We start from the raw sequence: 17118 nt of genomic DNA, 5'->3' as shown, positions 1-17118 counted from the left end.
TACTAGATTTGGTATTTGAAAATCCAATACTGGATTTGGTATTTGTTTAAACTCCTGAATTCAGTTTCCTGCTAATGCAGACTGTGGGAGGCAACAATGATGGCTCAAGTGAATGGGTTCTTGCCACCATGTGAGAAACTTAAATTGAGTTCCCAGGGCCAGCGTTGTGGCATAGTGGGTAAGGCTGCCACCTGCAGTGCTGGCATCCCATTTGGGCGCCAGTTCAAGACCCGGCTGCTCCACTTCCAATCCAGCTCTCTGCTATGGCCTGGGAAAGCAGGAGAAGATAGTCCAAGTCCTTGGGCCCCTGCACCCGCATGGGAGACCTGGAAGAAGCTCCTGGCTTCGGATCGGCGCAGCTCCGGCCATTGCAGCCAATTGGGGAGTGAACTAATAGATGGAAGATCTCTTCCTCTCTCCCTCTCTTTCTCTCTGCCTCTCCTTTTCTCTGTGTAACTTTGACTTTCAAATAAATAAATAAATCTTTACCAATAAATACATAAATAGAGTGCCCAACTCCCAGCTTCAGCCTGGGCTAAGGTACCATATTGTGAGCATTTGGGGAGTGAACCAATGGATGGGAGCTCTCTCTTTGTCTCAAAAAAATAAAACTCAGTCTCTCTTTTTTTAACCTCCTTATTAGAATCCATTTCCCAATCGCTTCTCGGCCTTTTGGCTAAGATCAAGTGTAGTATCAAGTGTAGAATCCATTTCCCTAAAGTTATAAACCCATTTGCATGTATTCTCTAAACTGGTGGCACACATCCTATATTGGAGAGTCTGGTTTGAGTCCTGGCTTTGCTTCCTGCTAATACACACCTTTGGAAGCATCAGATTATGGGTCCAAGTCCTTGAATTCCTCTTACCAGATGCAAAGCTGGGATTGAGTTTTGGGCTCCTGACTTTGACCTGGCATATCCCTAGGGCTTGTGGCCATACGGGGAATGAACCAGAAGAAAAATCTTTTTTCTGCCTTTCAAATAAAATGACAATAAATGAACTATTTTCCTAGATCATGAACACATTCATCATTGTGCGGACATCATGGAAGGTACTCACACAAAATGAGAGGGCTATGACATTATTAGGTGACACAGTCAAATGGACTACCATCGTATTTGTTCAGTCATTGTCCTAAATGTTGTATTATACATGACTGTATCTAAATATTTTCTAACAAATGCTGAAAGTAATATGGGAGGACTGGAGGATTCTGACACTCAATAATTGTTTGCTGACTGAACGACTTCATAAACGAATGAGGGTACACAGCTTTGCACTGTGCCTATGAACAGCCATGCCTGGCACTGTTTAAAAAGGGTTACATCCCGGGGACCGGCACTGTGGCACAGTGGGTTAAAGCCTGGCCTGAAGCGCTGGCATCCCAAGTGGGCGCCAGTTCTAGTCCCAGCTGCTCCTCTTCCAATCCAGCTCTCTGCTATGGCCCGGGATAGCAGTAGAAGATGACCCAAGTCCTTAGGCCCCTGCACCTATGTGGGAGACCTGGAGGAAGCTCCTGGCTCCTGGCTTCGGATTGGCTCAGCTCCAGCCATTGTGGCCACCTGGGGAATGAACCAGCGGACGGAAGACCTCTCTGTAACGCTTTCAAATAAATAAAATAAATCTTTTTTTTTTTTTTTTTAAAAAAGGTTACATTCCTTCTGTGGATCAGCCTGAATGTGTGGTTTTGCTGGTTTTCTCCTCTGTCTAGGCCTCCCAAACTGCTTTGTTGCATACTCCACAGTCTTGCATCTGGTGTGGACTTTAGACATGAATTTTCCATCTTTTTTCATTCTTGGCTATTCAGACTGCAATACTCCCTTTAAAAGTATGGCCATTCTTTAATCAAGTGCCTTAGGCAGTAATCCTTTTCAGAATTATGTTTCTAGGCCATCATCCTACCTTACCTGCCCATTCAGGATATCTGTACTTCTACAAATAAATGAACAAATACATAAATCATTCAGGAAAATGTCTCATATTTCTGTCACTAAATATACATATTTACCCACATTAGTACTTCTTGTCTCCTTCCTGGTTCCTTCCAAGTCAATCTCCTCCAGCTATGTCCTAGGATCTACCCTTGCCCTCACAAGGACTTCACCCTTACATTCACCTCCCCTATTTTCTGTATCTCAATTACTTCTCTGCTATAGTAATCCAAATAGATAAGAACAAATCCTATCAGCTAATACCTTAAAAGAAAACCTTCTTTACTTTTTATATGTTGAGCTATTTTTTTTTTTTTTTTTTTGACAGGCAGAGTTAGACAGTGAGAGAGAGACAGAGAGAAAGGTCTTCCTTTTTCCATTGGTTCACCCTCCAAGTGGCCACTACGGCTGGCGCATTGTGGCCAGCGTGCTGCGCTGATATGAAGCCAGGAGCCAGGCGCTTCCTCTTGGTCTCTAATGTGGGTGCAGGGCCCAAGGACCTGGGTCATCCTCCACTGCACTCCCGGGCCACAGCAAAGAGCTGGACAGGAAAAGGAGCGACAGGGACAGAATCCGGCACCCCAACCAGGACTAGAACCCAGGGTGCCGGCGCTGCAGGCGGAGGATTAGCCTAGTGAGCCACGGCACTGGCCGTACGTTGAGCTATTTAGTAGAGTTATTAAGCCTTTGACTATAACATAAATTAAAAGTACATTATCCCAAAAATATAAATATTTATATAAATATAAATAAAGTTGTGGTGCAGTGGGTTACGCTGCCACCTACAGTGCCAACATCCCATACGGGCTCCTGACTGTTCCACATCTGTCCCAGCTCCCTGATAATGCTCCTGGGAAAGCAGCAGATAATGGCCCAAGTGTGTGGGCTCCTGCACCCATGTAGGAGACCTTGATGGAGTTCTAGGCTCCTGGCTTCAATCTGGCCCAGTCCAGGCTGTTGGCGGTCATTTGGGGAGCAAACCAGAAGATCCAAGATCTCTCTCTGTAACTCTGCCTAACAAATAATTAAATATTAAGAAAAAAAACCTAAGTTTTTTTAAAAAGAGAAAACCTTCTCTTTACCCACATTCAGTTATTGCTCCATTTTTTTTTGTTTCAGAGTGACACTTCTGAAAAATTCTGCCTTTACCTCTTCACTTCTTACTCATACTGTACTACTTAAAACCAAAAGTAAGGGCACCCAATGATCTCTCCACCTCACCAAGTATAAGATACTTCTCTGTATGCTTAATGGTACTGACACAATCAATCACAACTCTCTAAGCACTTTTCTCCCCTTCTGCCCACAAGACACTTACTGCTTTTTTCATAGCTGTTCCTTGGTTTCTTAAGTTTCCCCCTCACCTTCCAGGTAGCACCTCCTCTGGTATGACCTTTTGTAGGCTTCATCTGACCTCAGGGTTCAATCCTGCATCTTATCAGTGCTTTCTCCTTTCAATCTCATTATTTGAAGTACTATACATTTCAATTTTATATGCTCCTGACTTGTAAGTATGCATTTGTTCTGTGACCTCTCTACTGATTTCTGAGACTCATGGTGTAAATATCCAATTGACATCTCTATCTGGATATCTAATTGATATCTCAAAATAACTATGCCCAAAATGGGCCCATTTACCTTACTTCCTACCCAAATCTATTGCTTCCATATTCCTTACTAACTCAGTAAATAGAAAGGCATTCTGCCAAAGACTCAAACCCAAGAGTTATGCTGAATTTCTTCTGTATCCAAATACATTAGTAAATCTAACTCCAAAATACATCCAGAATCCCATTCGGTTTCCTCTGACCAATTCCATTAATAGGATGCTGTCTGAATCATCAACACCTTTTATCTAGATTCATGCAAAAGTCTGGTTTCCCTATTTCTTTCTTCGCAGGAGCCAGAATAATAAAATACAACACACACACGCACACACTAACTAGATCTTGTCACATCCTTGCTTAAAGACTGCTCACTAGCTTTCCATTGTCAATAAAATCCAAGTTTGTTGTCATGACAACAAAGCCCTGCAGGTCCAGCTCCTGTGTTGCAACCATACCGCACACTGAAGTTCCTCTCTGACTATGCTTCAATCACACTGTTGTCTTTCAATCCCTACAACACTACACAATGTGTTCTTTGTCACCTCGGTTTTTCTGCTAATTTCCCTCTCATTTGCAGTGTTCTTCACGCCAACTCTTTATGCCTGATACCTCATTTTACAGATCTCAGGTCAAATATCATCAGCTTAGAATCTTTCCAGGCTTCAGCCTTCTCTATGAATAGTGATCCCCTTTCCCATTTCATAGCTATACCTTCTACATTACCCTATTCCTTTCCTTTAAAATGTTTACCACACTCATATTCTGATTTATCTGCTTAGCATGTCTTCCCTAAAACCAGATCATTAAGAGATGGAATCTTGTTTGTATTATTACTACACCTTTTCCCTTAAAACTTTTGATACTAACTTTAGAGAAGTTTGTTTACAACTTAAACATGCTGATTCTAAGAAACTGGTTACCTCAAGCCATCAAACTATTTAACTTAGTCTTTGAATGCTACCCTGACTTCTGCTGTCTAACCTGATTTCATATACCAAATGAAGCATTTTGGATGGAGAACAAGGAAACTATAATGCTTCACATTTCTCCATTTTAAACTTGATTTTAGCCAGAGGATAAAGCTAAAATCTATCTTCTTCTAGAAATGACCTTTCAGGTATGATAAAAAGCAGAATACGTGAAATTTCCATTTCTCTTTCCAATTCATAAGAATCTCACATCCTATAATAGACTTTATTCATCTTGATCTCCTTTTCATCAATAAAATGTCAGAGCTAAAAGGCTATAACAACCAGGAAATAATTTTGAGTAATTTTGACTTTCCTGTTGAGAACTATTCTGCCGCACTAGTCAGGAGGGACAAGCAGCAGGAAAACTTCATAAAATCCTTCTCTTTACAATGCCAGCTTGGACTTGCTCCAGGAGCAAGTCTTTTGGGGTTCATGTGTGTGGAATAAAGATCAGGGGAAGGCAAAATGCACAAGAGCAAATGGAAAGTGCTTTCAGCGGCCTCTGAACTGACTTGTTCAAATATAGCCTGAACCTTACCAAATGCATTTACACATGCCGAAAAGGTAAGAATGAAAGCATTCAGAAAAGAATGAGTGGTGTACATGCAATCGAAACAAGGCTCCTTGGATATAGAAAATGAGTTACCAGACAATTTAAACATTCAAAGAAAAAGTGGAGCTAAAAGCTCACTTTTAGCTTTCATTAGGCAAGATAAATCCAAATGGGATAAAATGAAACATAGGTGCTTTTGTATATTTGAGTAGAAAAAGCTTTTATATAATTCCACATATAGATTTCTAAAAATTAAAAAACATTATACTAAGTGTTATACTAAAGATATAAACAAATTCAACTTATACTTTTAATTCTTCATAGCCTTTACAGAGAGAGACAGAGACAGAGAGAGAATGTGAGTTAAAACGAAAAAAAAAAAAAACAGCGAAAGCACAAAAGATGACTTTTTCTATTTTCTCTCATCCTTTTATAAAGTCAATCTGACCAGCTATAATCTTTCCCAGAAAGGAAACCCTAATAAACTGTTAAATTAACCAAGTTACCAAAATCCTCCTAGGATGAAATTATTCCTTATTTATGTATAGAAGACATGTACGTAGACCCTTCCTAGGCCAATCAATATTTGGAGCCCAAAGGATAGAACTGCTTATAAATCACTAATGAAGCTACACAAATTCTACTAATCTTAAAAATAATGATTATATTATTTCCACACAAGTCATCTTTTTATTTACATTCCAACCGAAAACTAAAAATATAGGCTGGTTTACCTATTTTTTTAACTTCTTCAGCAAAGTATGGGTCGTTCAGATCAACGTCAGAGGGAAGTTCATCTTCACTGGCTTCTTCAGCAAGGGCCTTCAAGTTGAATGCAAAAACACATAGTTTCACTACTTACTATAAAGACCACAACAAATGTATGTGAAAAAAAAAACATGTATTTCTTTTAAACTAAGCACTTCAATTTTATTAAAAGTTTTTTAAATACACTAATATGAATAACTTCCAACCAAGTCAGTCTCTTGTTTGTTCAACAAGTAATTATGGAATATTTTATAAATGCAAGAGATTATGTTGGCCTTTGGGGGAAAAACATTATCAGATACATAATTTATGCCCTCAAAATTTTATTATCTATTAAAGGTAATTACACATATAAACAGACATACATAAATAACAATACTTCATGATAGTGAGTGCCAGAAGAGATATAAATAAAGTGATAAGATATTTAAAAGAGGAGAATACTTTTGGCTGGTGAGCAGTGAAGACATGCAGCCTTATTCCTCATTAAATTGAGAAATGGTAGTGACTATCAGCAGCCTGATTAGTGCACTGTGGGTTATCTCTTAAATTATTATTTAAAAAATTAGTTTGCCGGTATGGGAAGACAATGATTTTTATTATGGATTTTTAAAAAATGCACCAAAACAGTCAGCATAGTGTAACAAATACCTTGTTCCCATCACCTTGATTTTATTTTATCTATAGTGTACACCTAAAAACTGTTTGGTTCTTTTAAAATAAGTCTATTGGTTAGGTTTTCCCTAATCAAATTTGAACAGACTGTTCTTTAGATTGGTATATTTAAGGTGAGAAATCAAGTCTATAAAATAGAACCAACATCAGATTAACCAGGTGGAGTTTATTTCCAGGAATCCAAAACATCTCTAAATCATTTTAACAAAAATATTTAGAATGTATTATTGCTAAATATAACCTTGCATAAAAGAAGACCCACTAAGTGCTTAAGAATATACATTTTGACACTATCCTTTTAATATCAAGTGCTTCTAAGAGTATTTCACCAAGCTTTTACAATGATTCAGCAGTAACCTATCTTTAATGTCAATAATGGAACATATATAGCTAACCACATATATACTCATGCATTTTATCTATAGTTTAGATAAAAATAATGAAAACAATGGCACTTAAACGTGTATTCATTTCTTATGTAGTAATTTCTCAGAATCAAAACTGAAATCTTCAAGGCGGGAAAGAGGCAGAAATATTTTTTAATTTGAAGAGAACTTGTGCAACTGAAAGGGATTTGTTGGAGTTATCAAGTCCAACATGGAACATGGAAGTGAGAAAATTCTGACACTCAGCAAATGTATTCTGAATACTGTTTTCTTATAAAACAGTCCAACTTTAGCCCAATTAAGGGAAAAAGTAAAAGCTCAAGATCAGCTCAAAGCTCCTAGCAAATTAAAATAGAACAGTTGTTAGAAGTCAAAGTGACTATTTTTCTGACCCCATAAAGACCCGTTTGAAATACCTGACAAAAATGGTTTACTCACTGTGGAGTCATTCATTTAAAAGATACTCTACGGCCGGCGCCGTGGCTCAGTAGGCTAATCCTCCGCCTTGCGGCGCCGGCACACCGGGTTCTAGTCCCGGTCGGGGCACCGATCCTGTCCCGGTTGCCCCTCTTCCAGGCCAGCTCTCTGCTGTGGCCAGGGAGTGCAGTGGAGGATGGCCCAAGTGCTTGGGCCCTGCACCCCATGGGAGACCAGGAGAAGCACCTGGCTCCTGCCATTGGATGAGCGCGGTGCGCCAGCCGCAGCGCGCCTACCGCGGCGGCCATTGGAGGGTGAACCAACGGCAAAGGAAGACCTTTCTCTCTGTCTCTCTCTCACTGTCCACTCTGCCTGTCAAAAATAAAAAAATAAAAATAAAAAATAAAAATAAAAAAATAAAAGATACTCTACTGACAACTTAGTTTTAAAGGAAGTTCTAGGGAAGAAGAAAGGTCAGTTACCAATGGGGGTAGGGCTCTTAACTCATTTCGCCATTTTACTACCCATTTCCACAAACTGACTACAACAGAGGTATACAGAAATGACAGTACAGTAGAAAGAACACTGGACCATGACACCATGGTTCCTGGTCTTGGACTGGCTATTGGCAAGCTGTGTAATCTCACTACAAAGCATTTAATTTTCTTCAACTAGAAAACAATAGGGTTGGAATAGAACTAATAATTTAATTTCCCAGTTTGTAGAATTTTATGGTTATCAGTGACTGATAACATCAAAAGGCAATGACATTACTGGCAGAATGTTGCATTTCAAAGACAAAGTATTTTTAGTGGCAAAACCATAAGGGATCTCTGTTATTTAGCGGACTCTAACCATGGGAAAGATGTTATTCCCCCAGATGATGGTAGTCAAATCATTATCTTTCATAGATACTGTATTAGCACAAAATGAGTATTCTTGATAAAATGATTTAATTATAGTACGATTAAGTCATATAATACTGAAAAGTGAAAAGCACAGGTTGAGAAATGGCACAATTTTATTACATTAAAAACTTCCATATGTGTATATTCTCAAATAAATAAGTCTGCATGCACCTCTTTTACCCAAAAATACAGAACAGAATCACACTTCTTTACACACTGGTATCAACCAGTGTATTTTACTCAGCATGAAAATGAAAAATATTAGAGCACAGTGGGTAAAGTGGGCTTTTCTAGGTTTTGTATAGCTTTATATGGCCTCACAGAAAAGATGGAATTTCATTTTCTTTTCTTACAATTGAGATCATGGCAAGGCCTACTCCAGCCAATGGCTACATTTTGAACTAATGGTGCCAAGAACCTCATGCTTAGTGATACATGGTTTGTATTCAATAAATATGTGATCATAATTAACACAGATACCTTCTGTTTCTTTTTCAGTCTTCTTTTCTCCTTCTTCTTCTCTAAAAATTGTTCCCAAGGGGTCAACTTATCTTTTCCTTCCAATTTGTTTTTGACCATTTCTTCTGCACTTTCCTTAAGACCTGAGGAAAAATCAGAAGTTTCATTTAAAATGTTATATATATAATCACTTTAAAATGTAATTTACAAAAACACAAGAAAATAAAAATAATTTACATATGTAAGAGAGTAGAAAATAATATGCAATAATGAATATGTGTAATACTCCAAGATCACAGAGTGACACAGGATCCATTTCTCTAAAAGCTATTTCCTAGTAAAAGTAATAATAAATACAACCAAACAAAATCAAATGAACCAACAATTAAACCCAGCAAACTGATAAATGGTAAAAACCACAAGAGAAAAATCATATATTTAGGTTCAATCTTCATTTCTCTATACTAATTTTGAGCCTCTAAGAAAAATTCTACAATAAAACCTCATTAGTTTATGACTGACTAGCAATTAAGGTTTTGCATAAAGGCGCTGGCATTGAGGCACAGTGGGTTAAGCAGTCATTCAAGATGACAGCATTTGGTTTGCATACCAGCTGCCTCACTTTCAATCCAGCTCTCTGCTAATGTGGCTGGGAAGGCAGCAGAAGATAGCCCAAGTATCTAGACCCCTGCCACTCAAATGGAAGAGCTGGATGGAGTTCCTGTCTCTCAGTTCAGCCTGGCCAAGGCCCTGCCACTGAGGCCACTCAGGAGAGTCAACCAGCTGATGGAAGATCTCTCTCTCTCTCCCTCCCTCCTTCCCTCCCTTTTCTTTTGAATAAATAAATCTTTAAAAAAATTAATTGATTAGTAAGAGGGTGTCCATTAAAATACCCCAGGAGCTAAAAGCTCCAATCGGCACAGCGCTGGATGGAGTTCTCCTACACTGAGGCCACATAATTAGAATCAAAATGATCAACTAGTTTAGATTCTACTTTATACAGTTTAGTTCTTTCAATGCTGTTATTTGATCTTACTTTTCCATTTCTCAAGGTCTTTGTTTCCTAAGAATATCATAATTCTCTTTTCTGCTGATGAATATACAGACCCTGAGTATGTTGGCAATCTGCTTAAGAACACATATCTAGGAAGCTACACAGTTGGAATTTGAGATCCTGGTTGTCTTCTATATGATATGTCTAAAATACTGTTCTTTAAATATAGAATAAAGAAATGTACAGTCCAAGAATAAAATCTAAAGCTTTGGACTTCAGGCTTTTTTTTTTGACAGGCAGAGTTAGACAGTGAGAGAGACAGAGAGAAAGGTCTTCCTTTTCTGTTGGTTCACTCCCCCAAATGGCTACTATGGCCGGCGCGCTGTGCCGATCCGAAGCCAGAGCCGGGTGCTTCCTCCTGGTCTCCCATGTGGGTGCAGGGCCCAAGCAATGGGCCACCCTCCACTGCCTTCCCGGGCCACAGCAGAGAGCTGGACTGGAAGAGGAGCAGCTGGGACAGAATCCAGCGCCCCAACTGGGATTAGAACCCAGGGTGCAGGTGCTGCAGGCGGAGGATTAGCCTAGTGAGCTGCGACGCCGGCCTGGACTTCAGGATCTTTATCTGAAAACTGCAGGTAGTATAGACCAGAAGCATTTAACTCTCCTTCCCACATGCGCCTCAAACCTTGCTGCCCCACCCAGAACAAAATATTTGATGGAACAGATCCAAATACATAAATCAACTAAAGTAGTGCCTTTGGGCCTTAAGCCCTCCTAAAACAGTTTGAAACAATTGGAACAAATGATCTCTAAAGCCCTTTCCTTGTCTTTTCATCCAAGACTTAATCTCCAAATTTCAATGACTTAGAAGAGTTAAATTATATGCACACTCAAGATTATGTAGATTTGTTTTTATGACATCCTGCTGGTAGGATCTGATTTACCAGATGCCAAATCAGAAACACAACTTTCAATTAAAAAATGTTTCTTAAGAGAAAAACACAGTTCACTTTACTAACTAGTTTTCAGGGGAAAATGTGGACTATACAAAACCAAGTCCAGATCACTGAACGATTGAATAGATTAACAGCACCTAGGATATATAAACTGAGGTCCTCATGTAGGAGAGAAAAGCAATTTCTGATAAACTTTTAGATAACAAAATAATTCACTATTATGCCTATAAGTCAGCACATAATCAATGCAGTCTCAAATTTTAAATGCATGTATTAACAGCTATGATGTTTAAAGAATAATCTTTATGGTATTCTACTGCAATCTCATACATTTATAAAGATTTTATTATTTAAAACATTAAATTAAATAACAGATATTTTAAATATTTTTAAAACAAAAAAAACATTTTGTTTAATTTGCTGAGGAAGTTCACAGCATGGATATCTTGAGAATTTGACAAAAGCTATGGACTCTCTTCTTGGAACACTACACTGGAGAAACCTGTATACAATGTTCATAGGGGGCACTTACGCAAACACAAAGATTATTCCTGAGTGAGGATCCAAGTGCCTTAGGCAGACATTGTCAGGAGCTAAAGAGGCCCAAGGGGAGGACAACAGTCCATCTCTCTCATGAACTCCATTGCTATTTGTAGGTTTTACCTTATGGTCTCTGAATTTCAGTACTATTGTCATTTGGACAACAAAATTCTGGGTTGTAAAAGGCTATCATATGAATTGTGAGGTATTTAGCCACATCTCTGGTTTTGTTTTACTAGATGTCAGTGTCTGCAGTAGCAACAATAAAAAATGTCTCAACATTCATTGCTACACATCTTTTTGTGGGGACAAGAAGACCAACTCAACAAAAACAAAAACACAAAACAAACAAAAACTTAAAGGACTATGTCATAATTTGTACCACATAAGTGATACGCTGTTTTATCTGGTACTTAACTATACAAAGTGTTTCCACTTTAGAAGTTTCTTTTTTTTTTTTTGACAGGCAGAGTGGACAGTAGAGGGAGACAGAGAGAAAGGTCTTCCTTTTTGCCATTGGTTCACCCTCCAATGGCCGCCACGGTAGGCGCGCTGCGGCCGGTGCACCGCGCTGTTCCGATGGCAGGAGCCAGGTGCTTCTCCTGGTTTCCCATGGGGTGCAGGGCCCAAGAACTTGGGCCATCCTCCACTGCACTCCCTGGCCACAGCAGAGAGCTGGCCTGGAAGAGGGGCAACCGGGACAGGATCGGTGCCCCGACCGGGACTAGAACCCGGTGTGCTGGCGCCGCAAGGCAGAGGATTAGCCTACTGAGCCGCGGTGCCAGCCACCACTTTAGAAGTTTCATCTAAGTATGCCTTCCAACTAGCCTAAAAGCAGCTTACAGTCACCTTTTGTATTCTACAATATTTAGCATAGTGCCAGACATGCAGTACATACTTAATAAACACTTAATTGATCTGTCTTGAAGGAGGAATTCTTACTTCAAGCCAACTTTTTGATCTTTCAAGTTGGAATGTATTCTCTTCAACAGAAAATTAATCAAAACTTAGGATCTAAATAGATGACCTTTATCCCTAAGTGGTTCACATGGCTTAAAAAAAAAAAAAAAAAAAAAAGAGTAGGGGGAAGGGACCTGTAGCTCTAGAATAATACATGAAAAGTTTATTCTTAAGTAATTTTTCTGGTATTTAGTTTTTTTACAACAATAAAAAAGAAGCATCTTCAGTTAAACACACTCTGTAATTTTTTGCCTGGCTCTCACTTAATACATCAAAATAGTAAAATGACAAACACATTGCAATGAATTAAAACACCACCATGATAACTTAGAAATGCTTTGTTCTCTCTGTCATCATGAGGTCATTTAAATCTCTTGCCACAGATCACAGTTGTTTATGTTCTAAGTTCTTAAAAATATGCCCATCCCAGAAGCCTCTTGGCATAGATACAAGAACATTCTTCAGAGACAGTTTTTGCCTCATTTGAGAGCCACCACTATGTGACTGGAAACAACTTCATTATAACTGTTTTTACTTTTGCATAAATTTGTTTTTAAGTGTATACCCAAGGACTTAACTAGTTAAAAATAACATCAATAATCCTGCAAATAAGGGGCAAAAATCCCTTTCAAAGCTAACCACAAACACAGATGACTCAATTATGACAGTAATAATTTAAGCAACATCCATTCAGAATTATTTTGGCAGTTTGCATACATACAAAAATATTTTTATTATCCTTACAAAATCCATTAAAACAACAGTATACATTTTTCCTGACATCACTCATTTGAAATAACTGAACTCTTCAAAGGGAAGCACATGAAAAACTTGATATAATTCAACCAGATATTATAATTGGCTTTGTTTATAAATATAAAACAGGCATTATATGATTTCTGGTATTGGGTGCAAGTGGCATGTTTTATTTATGAGGCCTTAGAAACCACTGAGAATATTTATAAACATGGCTGAATCTCTTTTTTTGATTGTATGTTATAAATCATATCATGTAACACTCAATTTCAAATTTTAAAGTGTAACCACTACCACTGAACCTCCAAACTTGGAACTTGTTCTAGGTACAAAGTTTTACAAAAGAAAATCACCCTGAAGAATACTGTCATCAAAGGCATCCTTTCAAACTGATCTGATATCCCCAATGGTATAGCAAAAAGGACACATCTACTCATACTACAGGGATCAAAGGTATACTTGGCCTAGATAAATAAAGTAGGTATCAGCCAATGCCATTTTTTATATAATCCATGGTAAAGTGACTTGCACAACAGGGTTATCTTTACAGCATAGTAGATAAGCCACATTATCATTCTTTCTAATGAGAAAGATGAAGATTTGAGGTATTGTGAACTTGGCTCATGATCTCCTAACTTCTTGTTTGAACTTTTGTAAAGATTTATTTCCTAAACTCTTACAGCATCGTGTTCTTCTGTTTTTATTATTTATCACATTTGCAATTTTATATTTGTGATGAAAAACATTATTAATATTAATGATCTTATTAGGATGCAAGTGCCATGAAGACAGAAGCCATATTTTGTTTTCCTCATGAAGGTAACCCAAGTGGCTAGTGAAAGACCTGCACTTATAAATGTATGCTGAGGGGCCGGTGCTGTGGCATACAGGTAAAGCTGCTGCCTACAGTGCCAGCATCCATATGGGTGCTGGTTGGAGTCCCGGCTGCTCCACTTCTGATCCAGCTCTCTGCTATGGCCTGGGAAAACAGAAGATAGTCCAAGTGCTTGAGACCCTGCTCCTGCATGGGAGACCTGGAAGAAGCTCCTAGCTCCTGGCTCCTGGCTCCTGATTGGTGCAGCTCTGGCCGTTGCAGCCTCGGATTGGCGCAGCTATGGCCCGTTGTGGCCATCTGGGGAGTGAATCAGCAGATGAAAGACCTCTCTCTCTCTCTCTCTGCCTCTGACTCTCTGTAACTCTGCCTTTCAAATAAATAAATCAATCTTTAAAACAAACAAGTAAATAAATAAATGTAAGCTGAACAAAAGAGCAACCAAATGGGAGAATGTGTCAAAGTAGTTCTCAGTCTTACGGACTGGGAACAATAATGCAAGAAATTAAAAAGAAGAAAACTAACCTTGAGAACAATAGTAAACAGCAAAAATTACCACTTAGCCAGAGCTAACAAATATCCTTTGATTGCTCTTAGTACTATTAGAATACTGTTGGGGCCAGTGCCTTGACACAGGTTAATCCTCTGCCTGCAGCGCCGGCATCCCATATGGACGCCAGTTCTAGTCCCAGCTATTCCTCTTCCAATCCAGCTCTCTGCTGTGGCCTGGGAAAGCAGTAGAAGATGGCCCAAATCTTGGTTCCCTGCACTTGCATGGGAGACCAGGAAAAAGCTCCTGCCTCCTGGCTTTGGATCGGCACAGCTCTGGCTGTTGTGGCCATTTGGGGAGTGAACCAACAGAAGGAAGACCTTTCTGTCTCTCCCTCTCAGTGTCCGTAACTCTACTTCTCAAATAAAAAAAAAAAAAAAAAAAAAAAAAAAGATTTTCTGTTCTAACTTCTATATGGAAAAATAGACAGCTAAGAACAAGGAATAAGAATAAAAGGGCATAGGTAAGCTGCTCAGAATGAAAAATGCTTTTATGCAACTGTTATTTTGCATCTCCCAAAACATTCAAAGAAGCAGTCACAAAAGATATCCCATACGTAATCACTGAATGAACGTTATCTTTTTGGTCTTTTTTTTTTTTTTAATTGTTCACTGAGTAGGAATTGTTGGACATGTGTCTTGAATCTGAGGCTTATCACATTCAACCCTGTTCTAAATCTTTACTCTCCCTAAAAATGATGCCTTCCATTTGAGAAGTATATTCAACTTACTGTAAATTGAGCTGCCCCTGCTTCTTAGAATCAAATGTTCTTTAAAAGTTGACTTCAAATACAAGAGAACATTTGGGTCTCATTATGGAGCTATTGTTTCCTGTACTTGCTTGTAATTTATTTGTATGTTTTCTTTGCCTTTCAAGCAGTTCGCAATCACAATGTACATAATATCAAGCTGTCCTAATAGACTAAAATTCTGGCCAAGTCTGGTGAACCCATTCTGCTAATTAATTTACGTCAAAGAAGACAGAAGAACTACTTGTTCTGCTATTTTTACATGTTTATAGACAAGATAGAAAATACATGAAAACTTTGAAATGAGTGATTAAAATGTAGGAAAACAAAGGGAATTTCTCAGAGTCTACTTCACATATAAGAGGGCTCAAACAGAAATGTTAAGCTAGCTCAGAAGCAGGAAATTTACCTTGGGGAAGCACACTAATCTTTCATGGTCTTATATGGATCTAGGGTTGTAACGGGCTGCTGCCCAGGCAGACTGGAGACAAAGTTTGGACCTTGATCACTGTGGGAGTCCCCATCAGAGACCACTACATAACTAGAATCCTTAAGGGTGTCCTTCAGTGGGTGCTGCTCCTCCCCTCAAAACTCAAATGCATGCCCGTTTGGGCTCTGGCTATGGGCAGAATAAGAGAAGTAAAAATATATTCCCCCTCTCAATTCCCTCAGAGAATTTATAACCACAAGCCCCCAAATTCCTGGGTTTGTGGCTGGAATTCTCACTAGTTGTGTGGCCTAAAATAATAATAATAAATCCCCAAATTTTGTTTCAACTGGTCATGGATTAGAAATGCCTTTAGGCACCGGCAAATACTCTCTGAAAGAAGCACTTTTGACCCAGGCTCCTATGAATTCTCACAGGCAAACAAAAATACAAGAACAATGAGATCATAATCAAAACTCACAGTGAACTAGAGTAAGCAGAAACAAAAAATTAAAATCAGAGATTCAAAGATAATGGATTTTGGAATTATCAAATAATACAAATACAACATCTATAAAAATGTGGAAATTGTCAAAAGGATGAGATAGGCTGGCATTTGTGGCATAGTGGGTAAAGCTGCTGCCTGTGATAATGGCATCCCCTATGGCGATTGGTTTCAGTCCCAGCTGCTCCTCTTCCAATCCAGCTGCCTGCTAATGACCTGGGAAAGGCAGCGGAGGGTGGCCCAAGTACTTGGGTCCCTGGACCCATGTGAGAGATTGGATGAAACTCCTGGCTTCGGCATGGCTGTTGCGACTACATGGCAAGTGAGTCAATGGATCAAAGATCGAGCTCTCTCTCTCTCTCTAACTCTTTCAAATAACTAAATAAATCTTAAAAAAAAAAAAAATGAAGACAGCTGGAAAAAATAATGAAGCAAAAACATTACTGAAATGACAAAGTCTATGGCTAAGTTCAACAGCATACTGTTTAAAAAGAATAAATTAACTGAAAGATAACTGAAGAAATCACCCAGCATGCTATATATGTTCAAAGATATAGAATATATGATTTATCAGATACAAAGTGAGAACGTACCACATAGGAAGATTTCTGGAATGATAAAATAGAGAAGATGAAGAAAACATAATACTTTAAGAGAAAATGCTAAGTTTTCAAAACTGATGAAAAAAACAATTAATTTCAAGCAAGACTAAGTAAACTAAGGGACAAGCTACAGATCTGTCAGATACTTCTCAGTGAAATTCCAAAACATCAGACAATGGATCTCTCTTCAATGCTAAGGACACAAGACAGCACTACAGAGCAAAGTAATACCATTTCTGACAGGACTAAGAAGTGGGTCTTGGAGGATTAAGATAATGAGTTTTTTAGTAACAATGGTTTTCTTACCTGCTCCTCTGTCAACCAGGAATTAGAGTAGCCTTATAAATTTGCCACTTCCCAGAAAAGGAGTTATGAGGACTGGCTTGTTGTACCTATGGAAATAGCAGATAACTTCCCTTCCCTAATCTACAACATAGTTTCACTACTCAATCTGTTTCCAGGAATAATGTCTTGTCTTTTATTCCCATTTTGATCATCATCAAACACCTTTAGTCATCAGATTCCCCCTAATATCCCATGTTCTAATTCCCAGAAGCTATTTGCACACCACTC

At 38.6% G+C, this 17118-nt stretch overlaps 1 protein-coding gene and 1 pseudogene across 2 annotated transcripts in view; one reads left to right on the top strand and one right to left on the bottom strand.

Moving 5' to 3' along the window:
• Positions 1-17118, bottom strand: part of ESF1 (ESF1 nucleolar pre-rRNA processing protein homolog) — a 70878-nt gene that overhangs the window by 10719 nt on the left and 43041 nt on the right. For both annotated transcript variants that reach the window (XM_062203856.1, XM_062203855.1), the window contains exons 10-11: positions 8697-8818; positions 5797-5884 (exon numbers count right to left, since the gene is read on the bottom strand). In XM_062203856.1, coding sequence (XP_062059840.1) covers positions 5797-5884; positions 8697-8818 — 210 coding nt within the window. The remainder of the gene's footprint in view (positions 1-5796; positions 5885-8696; positions 8819-17118) is intronic.
• LOC133769309 (U2 spliceosomal RNA) lies at positions 657-734 on the top strand (annotated as a pseudogene).

The sequence above is a fragment of the Lepus europaeus genome, chromosome 10, assembly GCF_033115175.1.
Source record: "Lepus europaeus isolate LE1 chromosome 10, mLepTim1.pri, whole genome shotgun sequence".
NCBI classification, from domain to species: domain Eukaryota; kingdom Metazoa; phylum Chordata; class Mammalia; order Lagomorpha; family Leporidae; genus Lepus; species Lepus europaeus.
Note: the sequence above shows the minus strand (reverse complement) of the source record. Positions and strands in the feature narration are given on the sequence as shown.